We start from the raw sequence: 17,268 nt of genomic DNA on the forward strand, positions 1-17,268 counted from the left end.
AAGTGACTGGGGGTTCTGCAGTTAAGCGTTTTTGCTGGAGAAGACTTGCTCTCACTAGTCTTGGGAGCTCAGGTGCTACACCTGGATGACTGCCCTTAGCCAGCTGTGCAGACATTTGATGGTGGCTGATACAGGCTGGGAACTAGCCCGTCCTGACGGTTGATACAGGCTGGGAACTAGCCTATCCAACTGCCTTCTCCATCGCTGGACCACAGTCAAGTTTTGTATGAAAAAAAGGGGGGAAGGAACCTTGTTTAGCTTTCTTTCCCCTACCTGTTTAAATTCTGCTACATCAAACTGGGAAGAGAGGGGATAAGGACATTTCATTCAGAAAGTAGAAAACCAGTTTTTCTTTAGAAGTGTACTTAGAAGTTTATTTTGCATTTTAAGGCAGACTAAATGAGTTTTCTTTGAGTTAGTAGCAAGGAAGATACAAGGTTGAATCCTGATAAAACTTTAGCAAAAGCATGAGATGAAGTAGTCAGAATTTTGTTTCTTAGAATTGCTAATGTAACTAATCACATTGGGCACTGCTGGGAACCTCTAGTCTAAATTACTATCTAAATGGCTTCTATAATTCTGAACGCAGAATGGTAGCATATGCTAAGATAGTCTTCTCCACTCAGCCATGTTAAAGGACAGTATATCACGATATGACATAGTAAACAACACTGTTTGAAACAAGTCATCATTATTGGTTTACAGACTTGATTATTTGATAGTCTCATTTACATGACTCAGCAATGTGTACCTTACTAAACAGCTCCCCTGCACTGAAAAAGAAGCCTTGGCATCCAAGAGTTGAAGTAATGTTTGTTAGTCTTCGGTTGATATTTCTTTTTGCCCTATCTCCTGAAGTCTATGAACTAGGTTTAGAACCAGGACTGCACATTATTAAAAAAACACACAGTTTAATTTTCAAAATTATTCTCTCAAAAAAAGGGACGAATAAAGAGAAAAGGGAACAGCAAAAGAGAAAGTTAGGGAGATGTGAAACTACTTCATCTACATTCAATTTCTTGCTGATTATCTATTTTGTGGCTTTTAAGAATTCTAAATTTCTTTCTTTGGATGTTCGGATTTTGGTAATTTTGCTGATCAACAGTATTTCAGAGTGGTGCTCAGATTAAGTAAAAGACGAAATTTGAACAAAGAAATGTATTCCTTCAGCAGGCCAGCTACAATGTTTGGGAAAGGAGGAGCTTTGGGGAGTGTTAGCTCAACATTGCTGTAACATTACCACAATCACCATAGGCGCAGTATTGTTTATTATAGAAAATCCATTCCTGATTCAAAAAGGCGTCTGCTTCTTGGCTTGCACTGACAGTAAGAATGGAAAATTTATGAATAAACTAATTGGGAATCTTTTTTGCAGTGTGTTCATTTTTAAAAGTAGATTTGAAGTGAAGTGAAGTGAAAGTCGCTCAGTCGTGTCCGACTCTTTGCGACTCCATGGACTATATAGCCCATGGAATTCTCCAGGCCAGAATACTGGACTGGGTAGCCTTTCCCTTCTCCAGGGAATCTTCCCAACCCAGGGATTGAACCCAGGGCCTCCCACATTGCGGACAGATTCTTTACCAGATGAGCCACAAGGGAAGCCCAGAAGCAGATTTGGGGTATGGTTTTATGTTTTAAATGGAAGTTATATTTCTTTGTCTCTCTGCTTTGTGGGCAATTGACATCAAGAATGACATACAGTATATGAAATCATGTGTGAGAAACTTTTGAAAATTGTAAAGCACTATAGAATTTAAAGAATCTTTCATCAATTAAAAAAAAATTTAAGAGTAGACAACTTTTTTAAAAAAGGAAATGACATAGAGGTATTACTTTCGTGACTCTTGTCCCTTGCCTACCTTAAAGGTAACCTGCATCCTGGTCACTCTCTCTGCTTGCGTGTACCACTTTGAGGATGCACACGGCCACTGCATGAGAGCTGTTTGTTCCTCATTCCCAATTTGTTTGTTCCTTATTAGAGTTCCTTAGCTGGCATGTCAATTACCGTACATCCCTTGATAGATATCATAAGCAGGGCAGAATAGGGCCAACTGTGCTCAGCCTTTGGACTTGAAAACCTTTTATTTTTGCTCCACTTTCTGTCTACTGCTTTCCTTTGGGCTCAGCCCTGTATTTTGGGCTTTTTAATTTACATCTTTGACTTGGTCCACTCATTTTCTTTCTTCAGCTATTTTATTCTAAAACTCTGGGTATAAGAAAGGACTACTCAGGAAGATCCCTCAGGAAAACCGATCCCATATTAGGGAAGGGGCTAGCTTCAGGTTTTCCTAAGGAGTAAGACCGGTCCTTCATTCATTGGGGCTTTCCATGCACACGGACGGGCCACATTTCCAGGACTGCAGCCTCCATGCAAGTTACACCCAGATGCACGCTCTGACCTGGAAGCGGTTCCTCAATCCTTTCTCTTTCTCCTTGTTTTGAACTGCAGGATTTATTGGATCATTCATGTACATCGGGAAGCGGCTCTGGCCTTCCTTTTCTGGTACAGAGAACAGTGGCCCGTCAGATCACACTGCTGGAGTGTGTTGGTAATTCTCTTCTCCCTTTCTTTGTGGGTTCTGTGCGGTGTTTGCTGTGGTTCTAGAAGTATATGACCTTGGAAAATCTGCTGCTGCTTGTCTCCTGCTTGTTAAATGTACGGAGGTGTGAGATAGCCCTGTGGAGTGGCTGTGCTTCTGCTCTGGGACTTATGTTGGAGCATTTGAACTTGGTAAAGTTCTTTTCAAAGGAGCCTACCACTAGTTAGTATAGAAAATACCTAGTCAAAGGCTTTCAGTTTTAAGTAAACCCTTTATGATATTGGGACTGCTTGAAAATGAACTAATATGGTTGCTACTGACCAAAGATAGGCATTGGTGAGTCTGAGGTAAGTTGATTTTTGGACAATAATCTTGATTGTGGCAATTTTTTACTTTCTCATTCTTCCCCTTTAAAAAAAAAATGAAATAAATTCGCCAAAGCTACCCTTATAAGTCCTTTATTTAAAGGAGCTATGTACATTTCTCTATGGCCTCTCATATTTTTGTTTTCTGTATCAGACTATATTTGTGTAGAGATGTAATCATAGTGTGTATGTAATGTGTCCCTGTTTTTTGTTTTAAGCTCATACACATTTTCATGTATTTGTACACATCACAGGTATCTGAGTGGTTGTGTAATTGTTGAGTAATAACTTTAACAATACTTGAAAAAAAAATTGGCACATACTGCTTCTTTTGAGTGAGCAGAATAAACTTCCAGGAATTGGGGCTCCTGGGTCAAATTTTTAACTTTTTATGCCTTGTCTTATATATTGCTAAATTGTCCTCTTGGAAGATGGTGCAGCATGCTTTTTTTTTTTAAGTCCTGATTTTTGGATATTTGCCATTCACATGACAGTTTTCATTAATTTCTCCTTTAGATGGTGTGCAGGGATGGCCACAGTAGCAGTAATGGATTAGAACCATCTCCACACACTCCTCCTGGTTCTCCCAGTTTGAGAGGCGTGAGCTGGCTTTGCAGCTCCTGCCATCTCATTTTTGGCTTTTGGGAGGTGACTGGCCCATCCTAGGTGGCTTCACCCTTGGCTGCTACCCTCCAACTTTTCCTGGTTTCATGGGAGCCAGGACATCCCCAAATACAGCAGTGGAAGGCAAGTAGCAGAGGTAGTCCAAATAGCGACCGCCATCTGCAGGAACTCAGGCTGCTGGCAGGAGCCTGTGGCCTTTCTCTAGTTCTGCTTTAGCCACTGTGATTGTTTCTGAACTCCCACTTCATGCTTCTGCTCCACGGTGGACTGCGAGTAGGGAAAATATTAACAAAAGTGGAAAAGCTCCCAACATACTCACTGCTTACAACCAAGGTGGTTGTCTTATACCAGCTAACACCCTATTTGATTATGAACAAGGGTGACTGGATTGGGATCAGAAGGCAGTGATCCCAATGCTGCTGTCCCATGGTACTCACCATTCACGCAACAGCAGCCCTCAGAGGTGGACCCCAGAGTCCAGAGGACAAAATGATACTGCATCTTTAAAAATGCATACTGTTTGTGGTTGTAACGATATTCTTCAGCATTTTTTAAAATGGTTCAGATTCATCATTTTACTGCCTTAATGCTAAAGAGCCATGCATTTCAGTAGCTTCTAGTGTTCATGTAGTACAGCCTTGGATAAAAATATACGTCATGAACTGTTTGGATAGTATCTTACAATTTTTGGTTAAAAAATATAGGGAATTGGACTAGGTCAGTTGTTACAGGTGGTGATCAGTGAACCTCTAAATTTCAGGTGTTAAAGCATCCTTTTTTGGGTCTCCATGGCCAGGACTTTGAGGCAGCTCTGCTTCTGTTTTCAGGAACTTATGCATAAGGTTGCATTTGCAAAAAGCATTTGACAACTTAAAAGCCTTTGAAAAGCACTGAAGTAGGTTTCTGTTTCAGTTCTGTCTACTTACGCTGACATCTGTCTCTGTTTCCTTTATAAAAAGGATTTGAGGCAACTACATAGTAATGTCCACAATGCTCTGGGGTATTTTTCTTTCCTTCCTAATGGGAATATGAGAACAAAGGGCTAATAAAGATACAGAATGGAACCAAAGGCAGGAGAAGATTAGTGTTCCATTTTGTAGCAGTCCATGCTATAGATCTTAGCACTGGTCTTCATCTTAAACTACAAATGCTGGACAATTGCCATGACTTTATTCAAGTTAATCCTGCCCCCAATGCGATTTTTGTGACTTGACAGTGGTCCACAGAGACCCTTACTGGGTTCAGGGTCTTTGGATTAGTCCTTTGCATTAGTCATTGGTATTTAGTAGGGAGACACTGCTTATCATAAGGGAATCTAGATTGAGCAGGTTTGATTATGCTTCAGGACATAATCTTCTGGACAGACATGCTTTCCTTCTCCATGTTTGGGTTCGCGGTGGCTTAGTTTTGCAGCAAAGAGCTGTATTCCTGTGTATGCATATATTCCTGTGTACAGTCATTACCAGCTGAGATTTTCATCAGCCACTTGCCTTGGCGGAAGGCCCCACTGCTCTGCAGTTTGGATCTCCTGCTGTAGTGCTCTAGGTTCCGCGTCCATCTTCACCTTTGATTATACCCTGTGATGATCCCCACCGTCTCATGGTAATTCCCGCCTCCATTTAACCTCCCTGATCATCTACCTGTAATTAAGGAGAAGAGTGGAAGCAGGAGCATGTTGTTGACAAGCCGCCAGTTGCGCCAGGACTGTCCTCCATGGATCAGATCACAGCTAGTCAGCGTGCTTTGAAAATGTCTTCTCCAAGTGGCCTTTTCGGGGTTGCCCACTTGTGGCCTCACAGGGACTGTCTCACAAGGGAACACCCATAACCACTGTCAGAAATCAGGACTGTTCTGGGATTACATGTGTAAGACTTTGCAGATCCTCTTTGGAAATACATCCTCTGCCAAGAAACCCTTTACGGATGGCAGTGGCTGCCCGTCTGTTTCCTACACCAGTATTGTTCTGTTTGTGTGTGCGTGTGTGTTAATCCTTCAGAGCACACATCTCAAACTTCATAGTCTCCTTTGTGAAAAATAGAAAGGCCTATGTAAATTCACCAATTTGGACTCTTAGAAAATGTCTGTGTTGATCCATTATGAAGGGGAGTAATCACATAAGCTATACAATTTAGCCACATACATGTTTCTTGGTTTTCATCAACACTGAAGTCTAATAATCTATACCATTTTCTGAGTCTTACTAACTTTCATGTGCTTTTACAAACCATATGCATTTCATACGTTTTCAGAGAGGGATGTAAATAAATGTAAACTCTGTAGCTAGCAGCTCATTGTACGAATGCAGGTTCTGAGAGTGTTTAATGTGATATCACAATAGGCTGGGAGGGGCAGTTTACACCTTGCTTTTGGATGTCTTTACAAGCAAGAGGTAGTGCTATTTATCAGGTTGGTCATAACATCTTACAGAAAAGCCCAAATGGACTTTCTGGCCAACCTAGCATATTCCCTAGTGGCATTTTTCCAAGGGAGGGTTGAGAGTGGCGGGCACAGTGTTCATTGGTGACCTGTCCTGTCCTCCTGCCCAGTGTCACCTCTGTGCTGCTTTCCACAGGGAAGGGCAGGTATGGCGAGGTGTGGAGGGGCAGCTGGCAAGGGGAGAACGTCGCTGTGAAGATCTTTTCCTCCCGGGATGAGAAGTCGTGGTTTAGGGAAACAGAATTGTACAACACTGTGATGCTGAGGCATGAAAATATCTTAGGTAAGTACACAATCCCCACATCAGTTTTTTTCTAGAAAGAAATAACTGCCTGCCTTTGCCCTCTCTGATTGGGTGTGTGTGAATGTGCAAGTCTCTCCTGAATGGTGACATAGGGACCGTCAGCATTTATATACACTGTTGAATTTTCTTTTCACACCAATCTCTTGTTTAAATCTGCAGAGAAGCTAAGTTTGAAGATTCTCTGGATGATGAAAAGGAAATTGTTATTGCTAAGTCTTCCTCTGCAGGTTGTTATTTAAATAACAAAAATTTGCCCCATATTGTTCACTTCAAGGCTTCCTCCGTAGTTCTGCTTACCCCACCCTTTTTGAATATTTATTACTTGAATCAAGCTAAGAAAGATCTTTGGACGATTTCCTAGAGATTCATAGCTCCCAGGGACATCATAATTAAATGCACATTCCTTCAAACAAGGCATTGCTTTTTAAAGCCCAGATTTAGAGAGGGATTTAGCATACATTTTAATTTGGAAACTAAAGCTTGGAAACATTTGTGAAATATGTGAAGAGCTGATTGAAATACTGCTATGGAAGTATAAAGAGTTAGAATATTTCTTTAGTCCGTTGACTTCTCTGAAAAGTTTCTCTAAATGTGTTTATACTAATACCTGTGTGAGGAGTGCTGCCTGGAGTGCTTCTTTAAGAGTGGATGTAAAGTTTCTATAGAATTTGACTATTATAGGATAGTGTTGGCTACTTCATGGCTACTGGATTGGGTGTGGCTTACAGGAAGGCCATTGCGAGAATTCATTTCTATTCCAGTACTGCCAGTGTAGTATTTGCCAGTGTATTACTGAAGCCTGAGTCAAGTTGTCTGCAAATCATGGTATGAAAGTTGTTCAATGCTCGACTCTAACAGTTTGATGGTATGTTTCGTCTCAGAACCGTCTGTTTCTGGTGTCCTTTTCTCCCTTCCCCTCCCCGCTGGGCCCCAGGCCTTACCTAGTTCTCCTCACTTGTCACTGCTGTTGGTCTTGCCTTTCCAGTCCATCTTGTGGTACTAAGTTGCCTTGCACTGGGGAGCTGAGATGCTCCTGCTCAAAATGTCTTTGACTCTCACACCGCTTGCAACATTTGTGACGTCTGAGCCCGGCATCCCAGGTGCTCTGTTTTGAGGTCTCAAGGAATGTCTGCTGCTTCCTCTATACACATGCCCACACGCAGCCGCTTCCGATATTTGTTATTCCTTGGTATCGTCCATGCCTTTGTCGTGTGGCTCCTGCTCACCCACTCTCCCCATACCCCTGCTCCAGCCACCCCTTCTTGCATCAAAACTTCTCAGTTCCCTTCCAGACTCTCCCAAGGGGTCTACCTGTACTCTTCTGCCCGCCTGTACTTTGTACCTCCACTAGATAACTCTTACCATACACTGCCTTATGCTGTAGTTTGTGTGTGTGTAACAGCAGTCATGCTTAGTTACTATGCAGTAAGCACTGCTGCATGTCATGTCCGTTTTCTCATTAATCTTCTCCATGACTGTAGAAGGGTAGATACTCCTGTTTTCCTGGTTGTAACTGATAAGGTTTTTGTTTTCACACCCCGTCCCGGCCCCTGCACATGGTAGGTGCTCAGTAAATATTGATTAAATTGGATTTAATCACTCTGGAAATTTGAAAGGCACCTTTGCAGTACAATTCATGGGAGAGAAGTTAGGTTCCCTCAGTGTGAGCATAGAAGGCAAAACATTGCCCACTTCTTCTTACCTAATGATCCTCAGAAATTCTGAATTCATGAGATCTGGTACCCTCATCATAATTACAGCTACATGGATTAATTTTACTCTGTAGTCAGTCCCTTTAGATGAGAAGGTGCATAGAAAATGTATTACCTTTTTCAGTTTTAACTTCTTCTTTAGCAGCTTTTTGAATGTAGAGGCTTGGAGGTTTTCTGTGATCATTTTCTTTTCTATCAAAAGAGCATATTGTTTTGAATATGAGATCATGATTTCCCCCAACCCCTGAGTACTGCCAACTCTAGCCCCCAAGAAATACATAATTGTGTATACACACACACACACACACACACACAGAGTTCTGGACCCTCACTGTTTATCTCCCTAAAACAATTAACTCTTTCTTCTGCTTTGTCTCATGTAGAAGTCAGCAGGTAAGTGAATGATGGGAGGCTGTATTATGGTGTTCGAACAGTGTCTGGGAGCTTGGGAAGCTGGTTTCTACTCTCACATAATTAGAGGCCCACAGTGTGACTCTGGGCCAGAGTTGTATGTTTCTGAGCACCCTTTTCCTCATCACTAAAGCCAGGGAGATTGAGTTAATGTGAGATTTTCAGTCCAAAAACCTTTTTTTTTTGGCCAAGCTGCACAGCTTTTGGGAGGTTCACCGTCCAGGGATTGCCCCTGTCTGGTAGTGAAAACACTGTGTCCCAATAAACCACTGGATCACCAGGGAATTCCTGTCGTCTTACACTCTTTTTTTTTTTTTTTTTTAAATTATGGTACACATGACATCACTTACATGTTAAATCTAAAATATGACATGAATTTATCTCTAAAACACAAACAGACTCACAGATGTAGAGAACAGACTTGTGGCAGCGGGGGGTGGAGGATGGTGGAGGGAAGTATTGGGAGTTTGGGACTAGCAGATGCAAACTTAAATATAGACTGGGTAAACATCAAGGTCCCAGTCTATAGCATAGGGAACTATATTCAACATCCTGTGATAAACAGTAATGGAGAAGAATATGAAAAAGAGTGTATATATATGTATAACTGAATCACTGTGCCGTACAGCAGAAATTAACACGACATTGTACATCAACTATCCTTCAAGAAAATTTTTAAAAGAGATTATAGCACTTAAATTATGGCACAGTATCCATTAAGTTGACCATTTTAATCATGTAAGTGAGATTTAAGTACATTCATACTGTGCAGCCATTATACTCTCCATCTGTAGAAGTGTCTCATACTCTTAAAAGGTACTGATTCACCATTTAATGTCAGAACGTTTTTAGACCAACTGGAAGGAAACTACCTAAAAAATACTAAATTACAAATTTTGGGGTTGTAATTGAACCCTGAGCTATTTTGAGCTATGAGTAACCAGCTGCACTTGAACACCTACTGTGTGGGAGGCATCTTACAAAGCATTTTACCTGTACTGATTCTTTTATTCTCACAGGAACCCTCTGACGTATTGCTATTGCTAAGTCACTTCAGTCGTGTCCGACTCTCTGTGACCCCATAGGCAGCAGCTCACCAGGCTCCCCCGTTCTGGGATTCTCCAGGCAAGAACACTGGAGTGGGTTGCCATTTCCTTCTCCAATGCATGAAAGTGAAAAGTGAAAGTGAAGTCGCTCAGTCATGTCCGACCCTCAGTGACCCCATGGACTGCAGCCTTCCAGGCTCCTCCATCCATGGGATTTTCCAGGCAAGAGTACTGGAGTGGGGTGCCATTGCCTTCTCCGCTTTGACGTATAGGACGGTGCTATTCATAACTTAGAAACGAGGAAACCAAGGCGGTGATTTTCTTTATATTTTATATAATCTTTAAAAAATTTTTCTTTTAAATGTTTAATTGGAGAATAATTGCTTTACGATGTTGTATTGGTCTCTGCTGTACAACAGTGTCAATCAGCCATAAGTATACATATGTCCCATCCCTGTTGAGCCTCTCTCCCAGCCCCCAAGATGGTGATTTTATGTGTCAGAGATGGGCTCACCCAGCTCAGGATGGTGAGCCATGTGAATGCCTAGTAGTGCTGCTCTGGAGCCTAACACTCTCAAACCCTATGCCACGGCATGCTGATCTCACTCCGCCACGGTCAGAGCTGCCTGGCGCCTGGTTCCCACAAGAGCTGCCACTCAAGAGGCTCACAAGGGTACTGCTTACCTCACTTAAGATTTGGGTTTTATTTTAGTTCTTGAGGAGCCTGGGAAGATGACTTTGGCTGTTCTGAAAGAGGCTTTTGCCCTAATCACTTTCTCTCTGTGTTATGAACACATCCAGTGGTTGGGCCAGACTTCCAGCTTACGGGCACCTGTTCAGTCTCCACTAACAGTAGACGGCTTTGACTCAAACTGCAAACGTCCCATAAAAATGCTCTAGCGTGTTGCAGCAAATGTAGTTACAAATTCACACTTGAGTGGTAAACAGCTTTTAAAAATCCAAGAGTTGACTCATTGGAAAAGACTCTGATGCTGGGAGGGATTGGGGGCAGGAGGAGAAGGGGACGACAGAGGATGAGATGGTTGGATGGCATCACTGACTCGATGGACGTGAGTCTGAGTGAACTCCGGGAGTTGGTGATGGACAGGGAGGCCTGGCGTGCTGCAATTCATGGGGTCGCACAGAGTTGGATACGACTGAGCGACTGAACTAATTAACTAACTTATTTGAAAGTCATTTTTCTTGAAGGTCTAAATCATAATTAAGGGCCAGAAAAAATCCCTCTCTAAGAACTTGGGGACTTAGAGAAGGTGAGAGAATGAATCTTATTTACTTATTTATTTAATTAATCACTCAATCAATCAGATGCTGCTCTCCCTTGGCCAGAGGAATCAATAAAGGCTACACAAATTTATTGCAGTGATTTAATTTCTTTTGAGTGGTGCTTCTCTAGTTTGATACCCATTTTTGAGAAAGTCATTAAAGATGGATATTATGTGGTATAAAATGATTAAGCAGAAATGTTTAAAAATTGAAGTACAGTTGATTTACAATGTTGCATTAATTTCTGCTATACAGCAAAGTGATCCATATATATACACACACACACACACACACACACACACACACACACACATTCTTTTATGTGTTCTTTTCTGTTATGGTTTAATCTCAGGATATTGAATATAGTTCCTTGTGCTATACAATAGGGTATTCCCTGATGGCTCAGTGGGTAAAGAATCTGCCAGCAATGCAAGAGACACAGTAGTAGACGTGGGTTAGATCCCTGAGTCAGGAAGATCCCCTGGAGGAGGAAATGGCAACCCACTCCAGTATTCCTGCCTGGCGAATCCCATGGACAGAGGAGCCTGGTAGGCTACAGTCCCTGGGGTCACAAAGACTCAGACACAACTGAGCGACTAAGCACCAGCACAGCTATCGAATAGTACCTTGTTGTAGCAGAAATATTTTCTTTCGCAAGAATAACTGACATCTAAGTGCACAGTTTGAATTATGTTATGGTCAGCTAAGGGTTCAAGAGCATCAGCTATGGGGACACAAAGACAGACTGGAGAACAGTGAGAGACTAAGGCTGGCTGAGGGACCACCTCAAGGTGTCGAAGTGCTATTCAGTTCACTTTACAGATGTCCCATGGGTACAGATGTCAGGATTGTCTTTCTCTGAGTAGAAGCCAGCTTGTCTGAAGGCAGGATGAATTGGTAGGGAAGAGAATGGGTTCTAGAGCCAGACTGCTGGCTGGCTTACTGATGTTGATGTCAATGACCTTAACGTTATTGGCCTTAATGTCAGTAAGCTTACTGGCCTTAGTGTCAGTGACTTTAATGTTAGTGATGTAAGCCTTCCTGTTCATGTGGTTATTGGAGGATTGCACATGGGGTATTTAAACCTGTCTGGCACACTGCTAGTTCTCACTAATTAGTAACGGCTTCTGTTGCTGATGATCAAATTAGGTACTCCTCTCTGTTCCCAGCACTTTCTTATGTAAGGTATGGTGCATCAGGGCAGCTAGCATCAAACTTGGAGTTAGTAGCAACTTAATAGCTGTGTGATCCTTGGCACCTCCCAGCAGCAGCTCAATTATTTGTAAAATGAGTATAATGATATTTATCCTACTGGTCTATTGAGAAAAATCCCAATTTGTGAAAATGTTATAAAAATCAAAATTTCTGAAAGTGTTACAAATTTTATATAAAGTACTTTATATAAAGCATTTTAAGTGTTTTCCTTTTCTTCCATACTTTCACAAGTCATTTAATTCTTCAAGTCTTATCTCTCTTTTTTTAAAAAAAATCCCCTTATATTTATTTCTAAGTTCTAAATTTCACTCTCCATCAAGTGTATTCATAAGGCATAGATCTATAGTGCTAGGAAAGCATCTCTGTAGCAGAAAAGACTGGTACGCTATTTCACAGGTTAAGAAGTGCCTCTGACTTCAAGTTCCTTCAATGTGCTGAAAAGTTCGCTCAGAATGTCTAGAAAAGTTTCTTCCTTCCTCTGTATCTACATCTTTCAACATCTCACTTAAAAAAAAATGTTATTGAAGTATAGTTGACATAAAGTGTCACATTAATTTCTGCTTCACAGCACAGTGACTCGGTTATACATATATATATAAATTTTCATATTCTTTTCTTTTATGGTTTATCACAGGACGAGTATGTCACTTCTTTTCAAGACCACTTCAGTAGTCACTTCTTGATGGAAGCCTGCTGTAACATCTAGTCTGAGTTATGATTCCCTGCTCTGGGCTCCTGTTGTCCTTTGTGCATATTAGTATACAATAAGGCTGTTTTCACATTATACTGTAATATTTCCTTTTCAAATCTGTGTTGTCTAGCCTACAAATACCATCATCTTGATTGTCCTGTGTGACTGACGAAGAGGATGCTTGTTATATTTGATAGATTCCTTTTTACATTTAATGAATCAGTCAGCTATTTAATATAAACTCACCCCTTGATTTTACAACAGAGACAATCCAAAGAGCACAAACGAGTTGTCCAATATTACACAGCAGATCACAGGCAGATCGAGACTGGAACACAGGTGTCTAGGTTCTAGGTTTTATGTTCTCTCTGGGTGGACGATGAATGATCTGTGCTTGGAATGCCAGCACGATGAAGGGTTTGACACTATCATTGTGGGTAAGCACAAAGACATTATTCCTATCTGAATCTTAATGCAATGTAAAATATTTTAATGGAAGTGAATATGAAAATTTCCTGTTCATTAGCAGTGCCTTTTGAATGCATTAATAAGTACATTCTGTTTCTCTGCTGATGCCTCTGTAAACCTTCTTTCATGGTAGTTGATGAGTTTAATTATTTTTGTCATGGGTGATCTCTACTATATGGGTCACTGTTTCTGTGTACTCAAGCTGTAATGTGGAATTCTCACTTGTCTGTTAATTTTTGTCATTGCGCTCTCCAGGTTTCATTGCTTCAGACATGACATCAAGACACTCCAGTACACAGTTGTGGTTGATCACACATTATCATGAAATGGGATCGCTGTACGACTACCTTCAGCTTACTACTCTGGATACAGTGAGCTGCCTGAGAATAGTGCTGTCCATAGCGAGCGGTCTCGCACATTTGCACATAGAGATCTTTGGGACCCAAGGGAAACCGGCCATTGCTCACCGAGATCTAAAAAGCAAAAACATCCTGGTTAAGAAGAATGGACAGTGTTGCATAGCAGATTTGGGTAAATTTTTAAATTTACTATTTTTTTAACTTTTGTCATGTTCCCGTTTAGCTGGGTTGCATCTTTTTCTCTCCTAACACTGTTATGAAAAATTTCAGGAATGCAAATGGAAATGGCTTCGTGGTGAACACCTGTGTATTTACCACCTAGATTCTCCCATGAACATTTTACTGTTATCACATATCCAGCCTCCTATTTATCAGTACACCTCAGTCTTTGTACATTTCAAAGTAAACTACAGACAAAAGAGCCCTTCCTTCCAGTGGCTTCAGCATACACACCACTGTATCATTCACTGCAAGTTTTTACTTTTTTCTTTTCAGGTAAAATTTACATGTCACATTAATTGCACAGATCTTAACTCTCAGAGTTTTGACAGATGCTGTAAAGTCCAAATCCCTGTCAAGACAGAAACCTTCCTGTTACCCTAGAAAGTCATTTTGGACTGGTTCAGTTTGTTCCTGCCCCAACCCACCCTGAGAGGCAACCACTCTTGGTGCTTTCTGATTTCACAAGCCTTTACAGAAAGTAGGTACACAGTAGGTACACTATGGAATGAGTTTATCTTTAAAATGGTATCTAAAGTTGTTCTTCTGTAACCAACGCAAAATTATTTAAATCAAAGAGGAGGGGAAAAATCCCCAAACCAATTTACCATTTGCTCTGCTGAGATATCTCATTCTTAGGTGGTAGAGTGATTCTTAATGTAGCTTTAATTGCATTATAAATAAGACTTTTCATTTACAGTGGCATTCTATATAAAACCTACTTACCCTAGACCCCTAGAATATTGGCTGAATGATAGGCTAATGAGAACTAAATTGTAATATGGGGTCTTCATTACAGTGAACTATTGGGGATGCCCACTCTACTTGGATAAAAAATGTTTATCTTATTTTCATATCATTGTAGGTACACTAATAAAGGTTTAGGCAGTATGAGCTCTAATTACATAAATGATAAAATTGTTTGTTATTAAACACAATATTTGACATATCAGAAAACTTTCTTTTGAATCCCTTTCAAGTCCTTGTGTTCACATTGAGAAATTATTTTACAGTGTTTTCCAAGTGTGAGAAGGCATGACACTAACACTTTTGTTGTGGCAAGTTGTGGTGTAGAAGGCTGTTAGACTATGCCAGGAGTCGTGAAGCTAAGGTGGTGTGTGTTTCCCAGTTACTGACCCAGTGTTCTTGTGCAGGTCCTTCCATCTGTTTACCTGCCCGAATTGCTGACCTGCTTATACTCAGTGCAGGAGTCGGGGAGCTTAGCAAGGGGGACTTCAGTGTTTGATACTGTGCCTTGTACTTCTCTGGTGTTTGAAACTTTTATAATAGTGTGTTCATGTATTAATTCATGTTACTGAAAGTCAATTATGCCTCACACGATTCTTGTGTAAGATTCAGAAATTTTATAAATGCTTTGCAAATAATCATTTAAATGGTAGATACTGTTATAGTTCAGAGGCCAAGGGAAGATGGGCAGACTGAGGCAGCTGTTGGTTTTGGTTTATGGGACTTGGGAGAAATTTGCAGCAAACCCAACTGATTAATTATTTAATTACATGTATTTTGGCCTACAGCCCTCCAATTGGATTCATGGTTTCAAATACAACTTTATGTTTTAAGGGGTATTCAGGGAAGTCGATCAGTAGTACAGGAGATTGTTCCTATGCGACCACAATTTATATTAGCTTTTTACTTTATACCTAGAAATTAAGAGTCACAATTACGTTGTTATTAATATTGCAAAACTACCAGTATTTTAGCAAAAATACTAGTATTGTATTTTCCTAACTTTTGATTATAAAAAAACTCAAACATGAAGACTGAAAAAATAGTTTGATGATCATTCATATCCACAACACCTAGATTCAACAGTTACTAAAATTTTGCCAAATTTCCTTTATCTATATGTGACTTGAGTATATATATTTGCAAATTCATTAGAAAATAAATTGTAGACATCACAATTCTTTACTCCTAAATGCTCCAAAATGAACCCCCTAGAAATACTTCTCTTGCATAATCATACTTTATCACACCTAAAAGTTACTGATTATTCTTTAATATCATTTACTATCCATTTTCAAGTTTTTCCAGTTTTTTTGAAATAGGAATTGAAGTACATGTCATTTGGTTGGTTTGTCTCTTTAGTTAGTGTAATTACTGATTATTGGGAAACGAATTACCTCTAAAACTTAGCAGCTTAGAAGAACACAAATTTATTATCTCACACAGTCAAGTCAGCAGTCTCAGAACAACTTGGGTCTGTGGTTCTGACTCATGATCTTAGAAGGGTAACAGTCAAGCTCAACTCAAGTCTATGGTTCTGGCTCAGGATCTTAGAGGGTAACAGTCATGCGGTCAGCCAGGGCTGCAAGGCATCTGAAGGCTTGCTTGGGGCTGGAGGAACCTCCAGGATGGCTCACTCTCATGCTGCTCACTCACATGCCATGCTCGGCTCCTTTTCATATGGTCCTGTTCACTGGGCTGCTGGAGTTACCTCCAACACTGTGAATGACCCCAGAGAGCAAACAGGGAAACATGTGCCTTCTATGTCCTAATCTTGAAAATAACACACACTTTTCTGCCTTATTGTCTTTGATGGTCCAGCCCCTGCTCAAGGCATGGGGAACTGAGTTTCCCCTCTTTAAGGGAGAAGTTTCAAAACACTCATGGGTATATTTTAAAACCACCACAGCTAGCATCTCTATGCCTGTTTAAATTGGACTTGTTTTGTATTCTGTTATCTTGACTGTTTGGTTCTGGAAATGGTGGAGGGGCATATATGATTTGGGAAATGTTCATAGTAGCTATGGAATCTTAGGATTGATTATAAAATTAAGGGAAAGAGGAATCAGTCTGAGTCAGACGCAGTTGCCAGTGTCTCTGGTAATTATTAAGGCTGGGATGACATGCATGCTCTCTCCCGGCTGTATATGGAGTCGTCATCCCACCCATTCAGAGCCATGGACTGGGAGGAGAAGCATCCTCCACAGATGACTTGAGGGATCCCCACTGAGATACAAAGGTTTACACAGCCTGCTAACTCCACTCTGGCAATTTTCATTATTCTCAGTGTCAGAGAAATCATTTTCAGTTGGTCTGCCTATGCATCAAAAATTCCATTCTCAAATAAACCATGCGTGTATCTGTCCCTTGGTTTGTGAGGAATGTGGGTCTCTTTAGTTGGCTGAGGAATTCCGAAATGAGTCATGGCTTAAGAAAGTGCTTCAAAACCATTTAACATGAGAGCTGTGCTTTGAATCTGGGGTCAGCTTATTGTTCTCTGTACATGTGGCTGTTGAGAAAAAAGCCTGTGGGTTTGGCCCAGGTTACTGTTCAGATGGAGCTTTCCAGGTGGCTCAGTAGTAAAGAACCCACCTGTCAATTCAGGAGACGTGGGTTCGATCCCTGGGTTGGGAAGATCCCCTGGAGAAGGAAACGGCAACCCACTCCAGTATTCTTGCCTGGAGAATCCCATGGGCAGAGGAGCCTGGCGAGCTACAGTCCAGGGGGTCATAAAGAGTCGACATGAATGAGCGACTTAACAATAACAACTGTTCAGGTGAGTGGTCCTTTTTCAGGGATAGAGCAGGGCCTGAAGCAGTCGCCTCTTTGTGTCATGATAAATTACCT

At 41.0% G+C, this 17,268-nt stretch overlaps 1 protein-coding gene across 3 annotated transcripts in view; it reads left to right on the plus strand.

The window, feature by feature from the left end:
- ACVR1 (activin A receptor type 1) overlaps positions 1-17,268 on the plus strand; it is a 131,368-nt gene that overhangs the window by 101,266 nt on the left and 12,834 nt on the right. For all 3 annotated transcript variants that reach the window (XM_070767663.1, XM_019972459.2, XM_019972466.2), the window contains 3 exons: positions 2,450-2,549; positions 6,102-6,248; positions 13,352-13,627. In XM_070767663.1, coding sequence (XP_070623764.1) covers positions 2,450-2,549; positions 6,102-6,248; positions 13,352-13,627 — 523 coding nt within the window. The remainder of the gene's footprint in view (positions 1-2,449; positions 2,550-6,101; positions 6,249-13,351; positions 13,628-17,268) is intronic.

Source organism: Bos indicus, chromosome 2 (genome assembly GCF_029378745.1).
Source record: "Bos indicus isolate NIAB-ARS_2022 breed Sahiwal x Tharparkar chromosome 2, NIAB-ARS_B.indTharparkar_mat_pri_1.0, whole genome shotgun sequence".
Classification (NCBI taxonomy): domain Eukaryota; kingdom Metazoa; phylum Chordata; class Mammalia; order Artiodactyla; family Bovidae; genus Bos; species Bos indicus.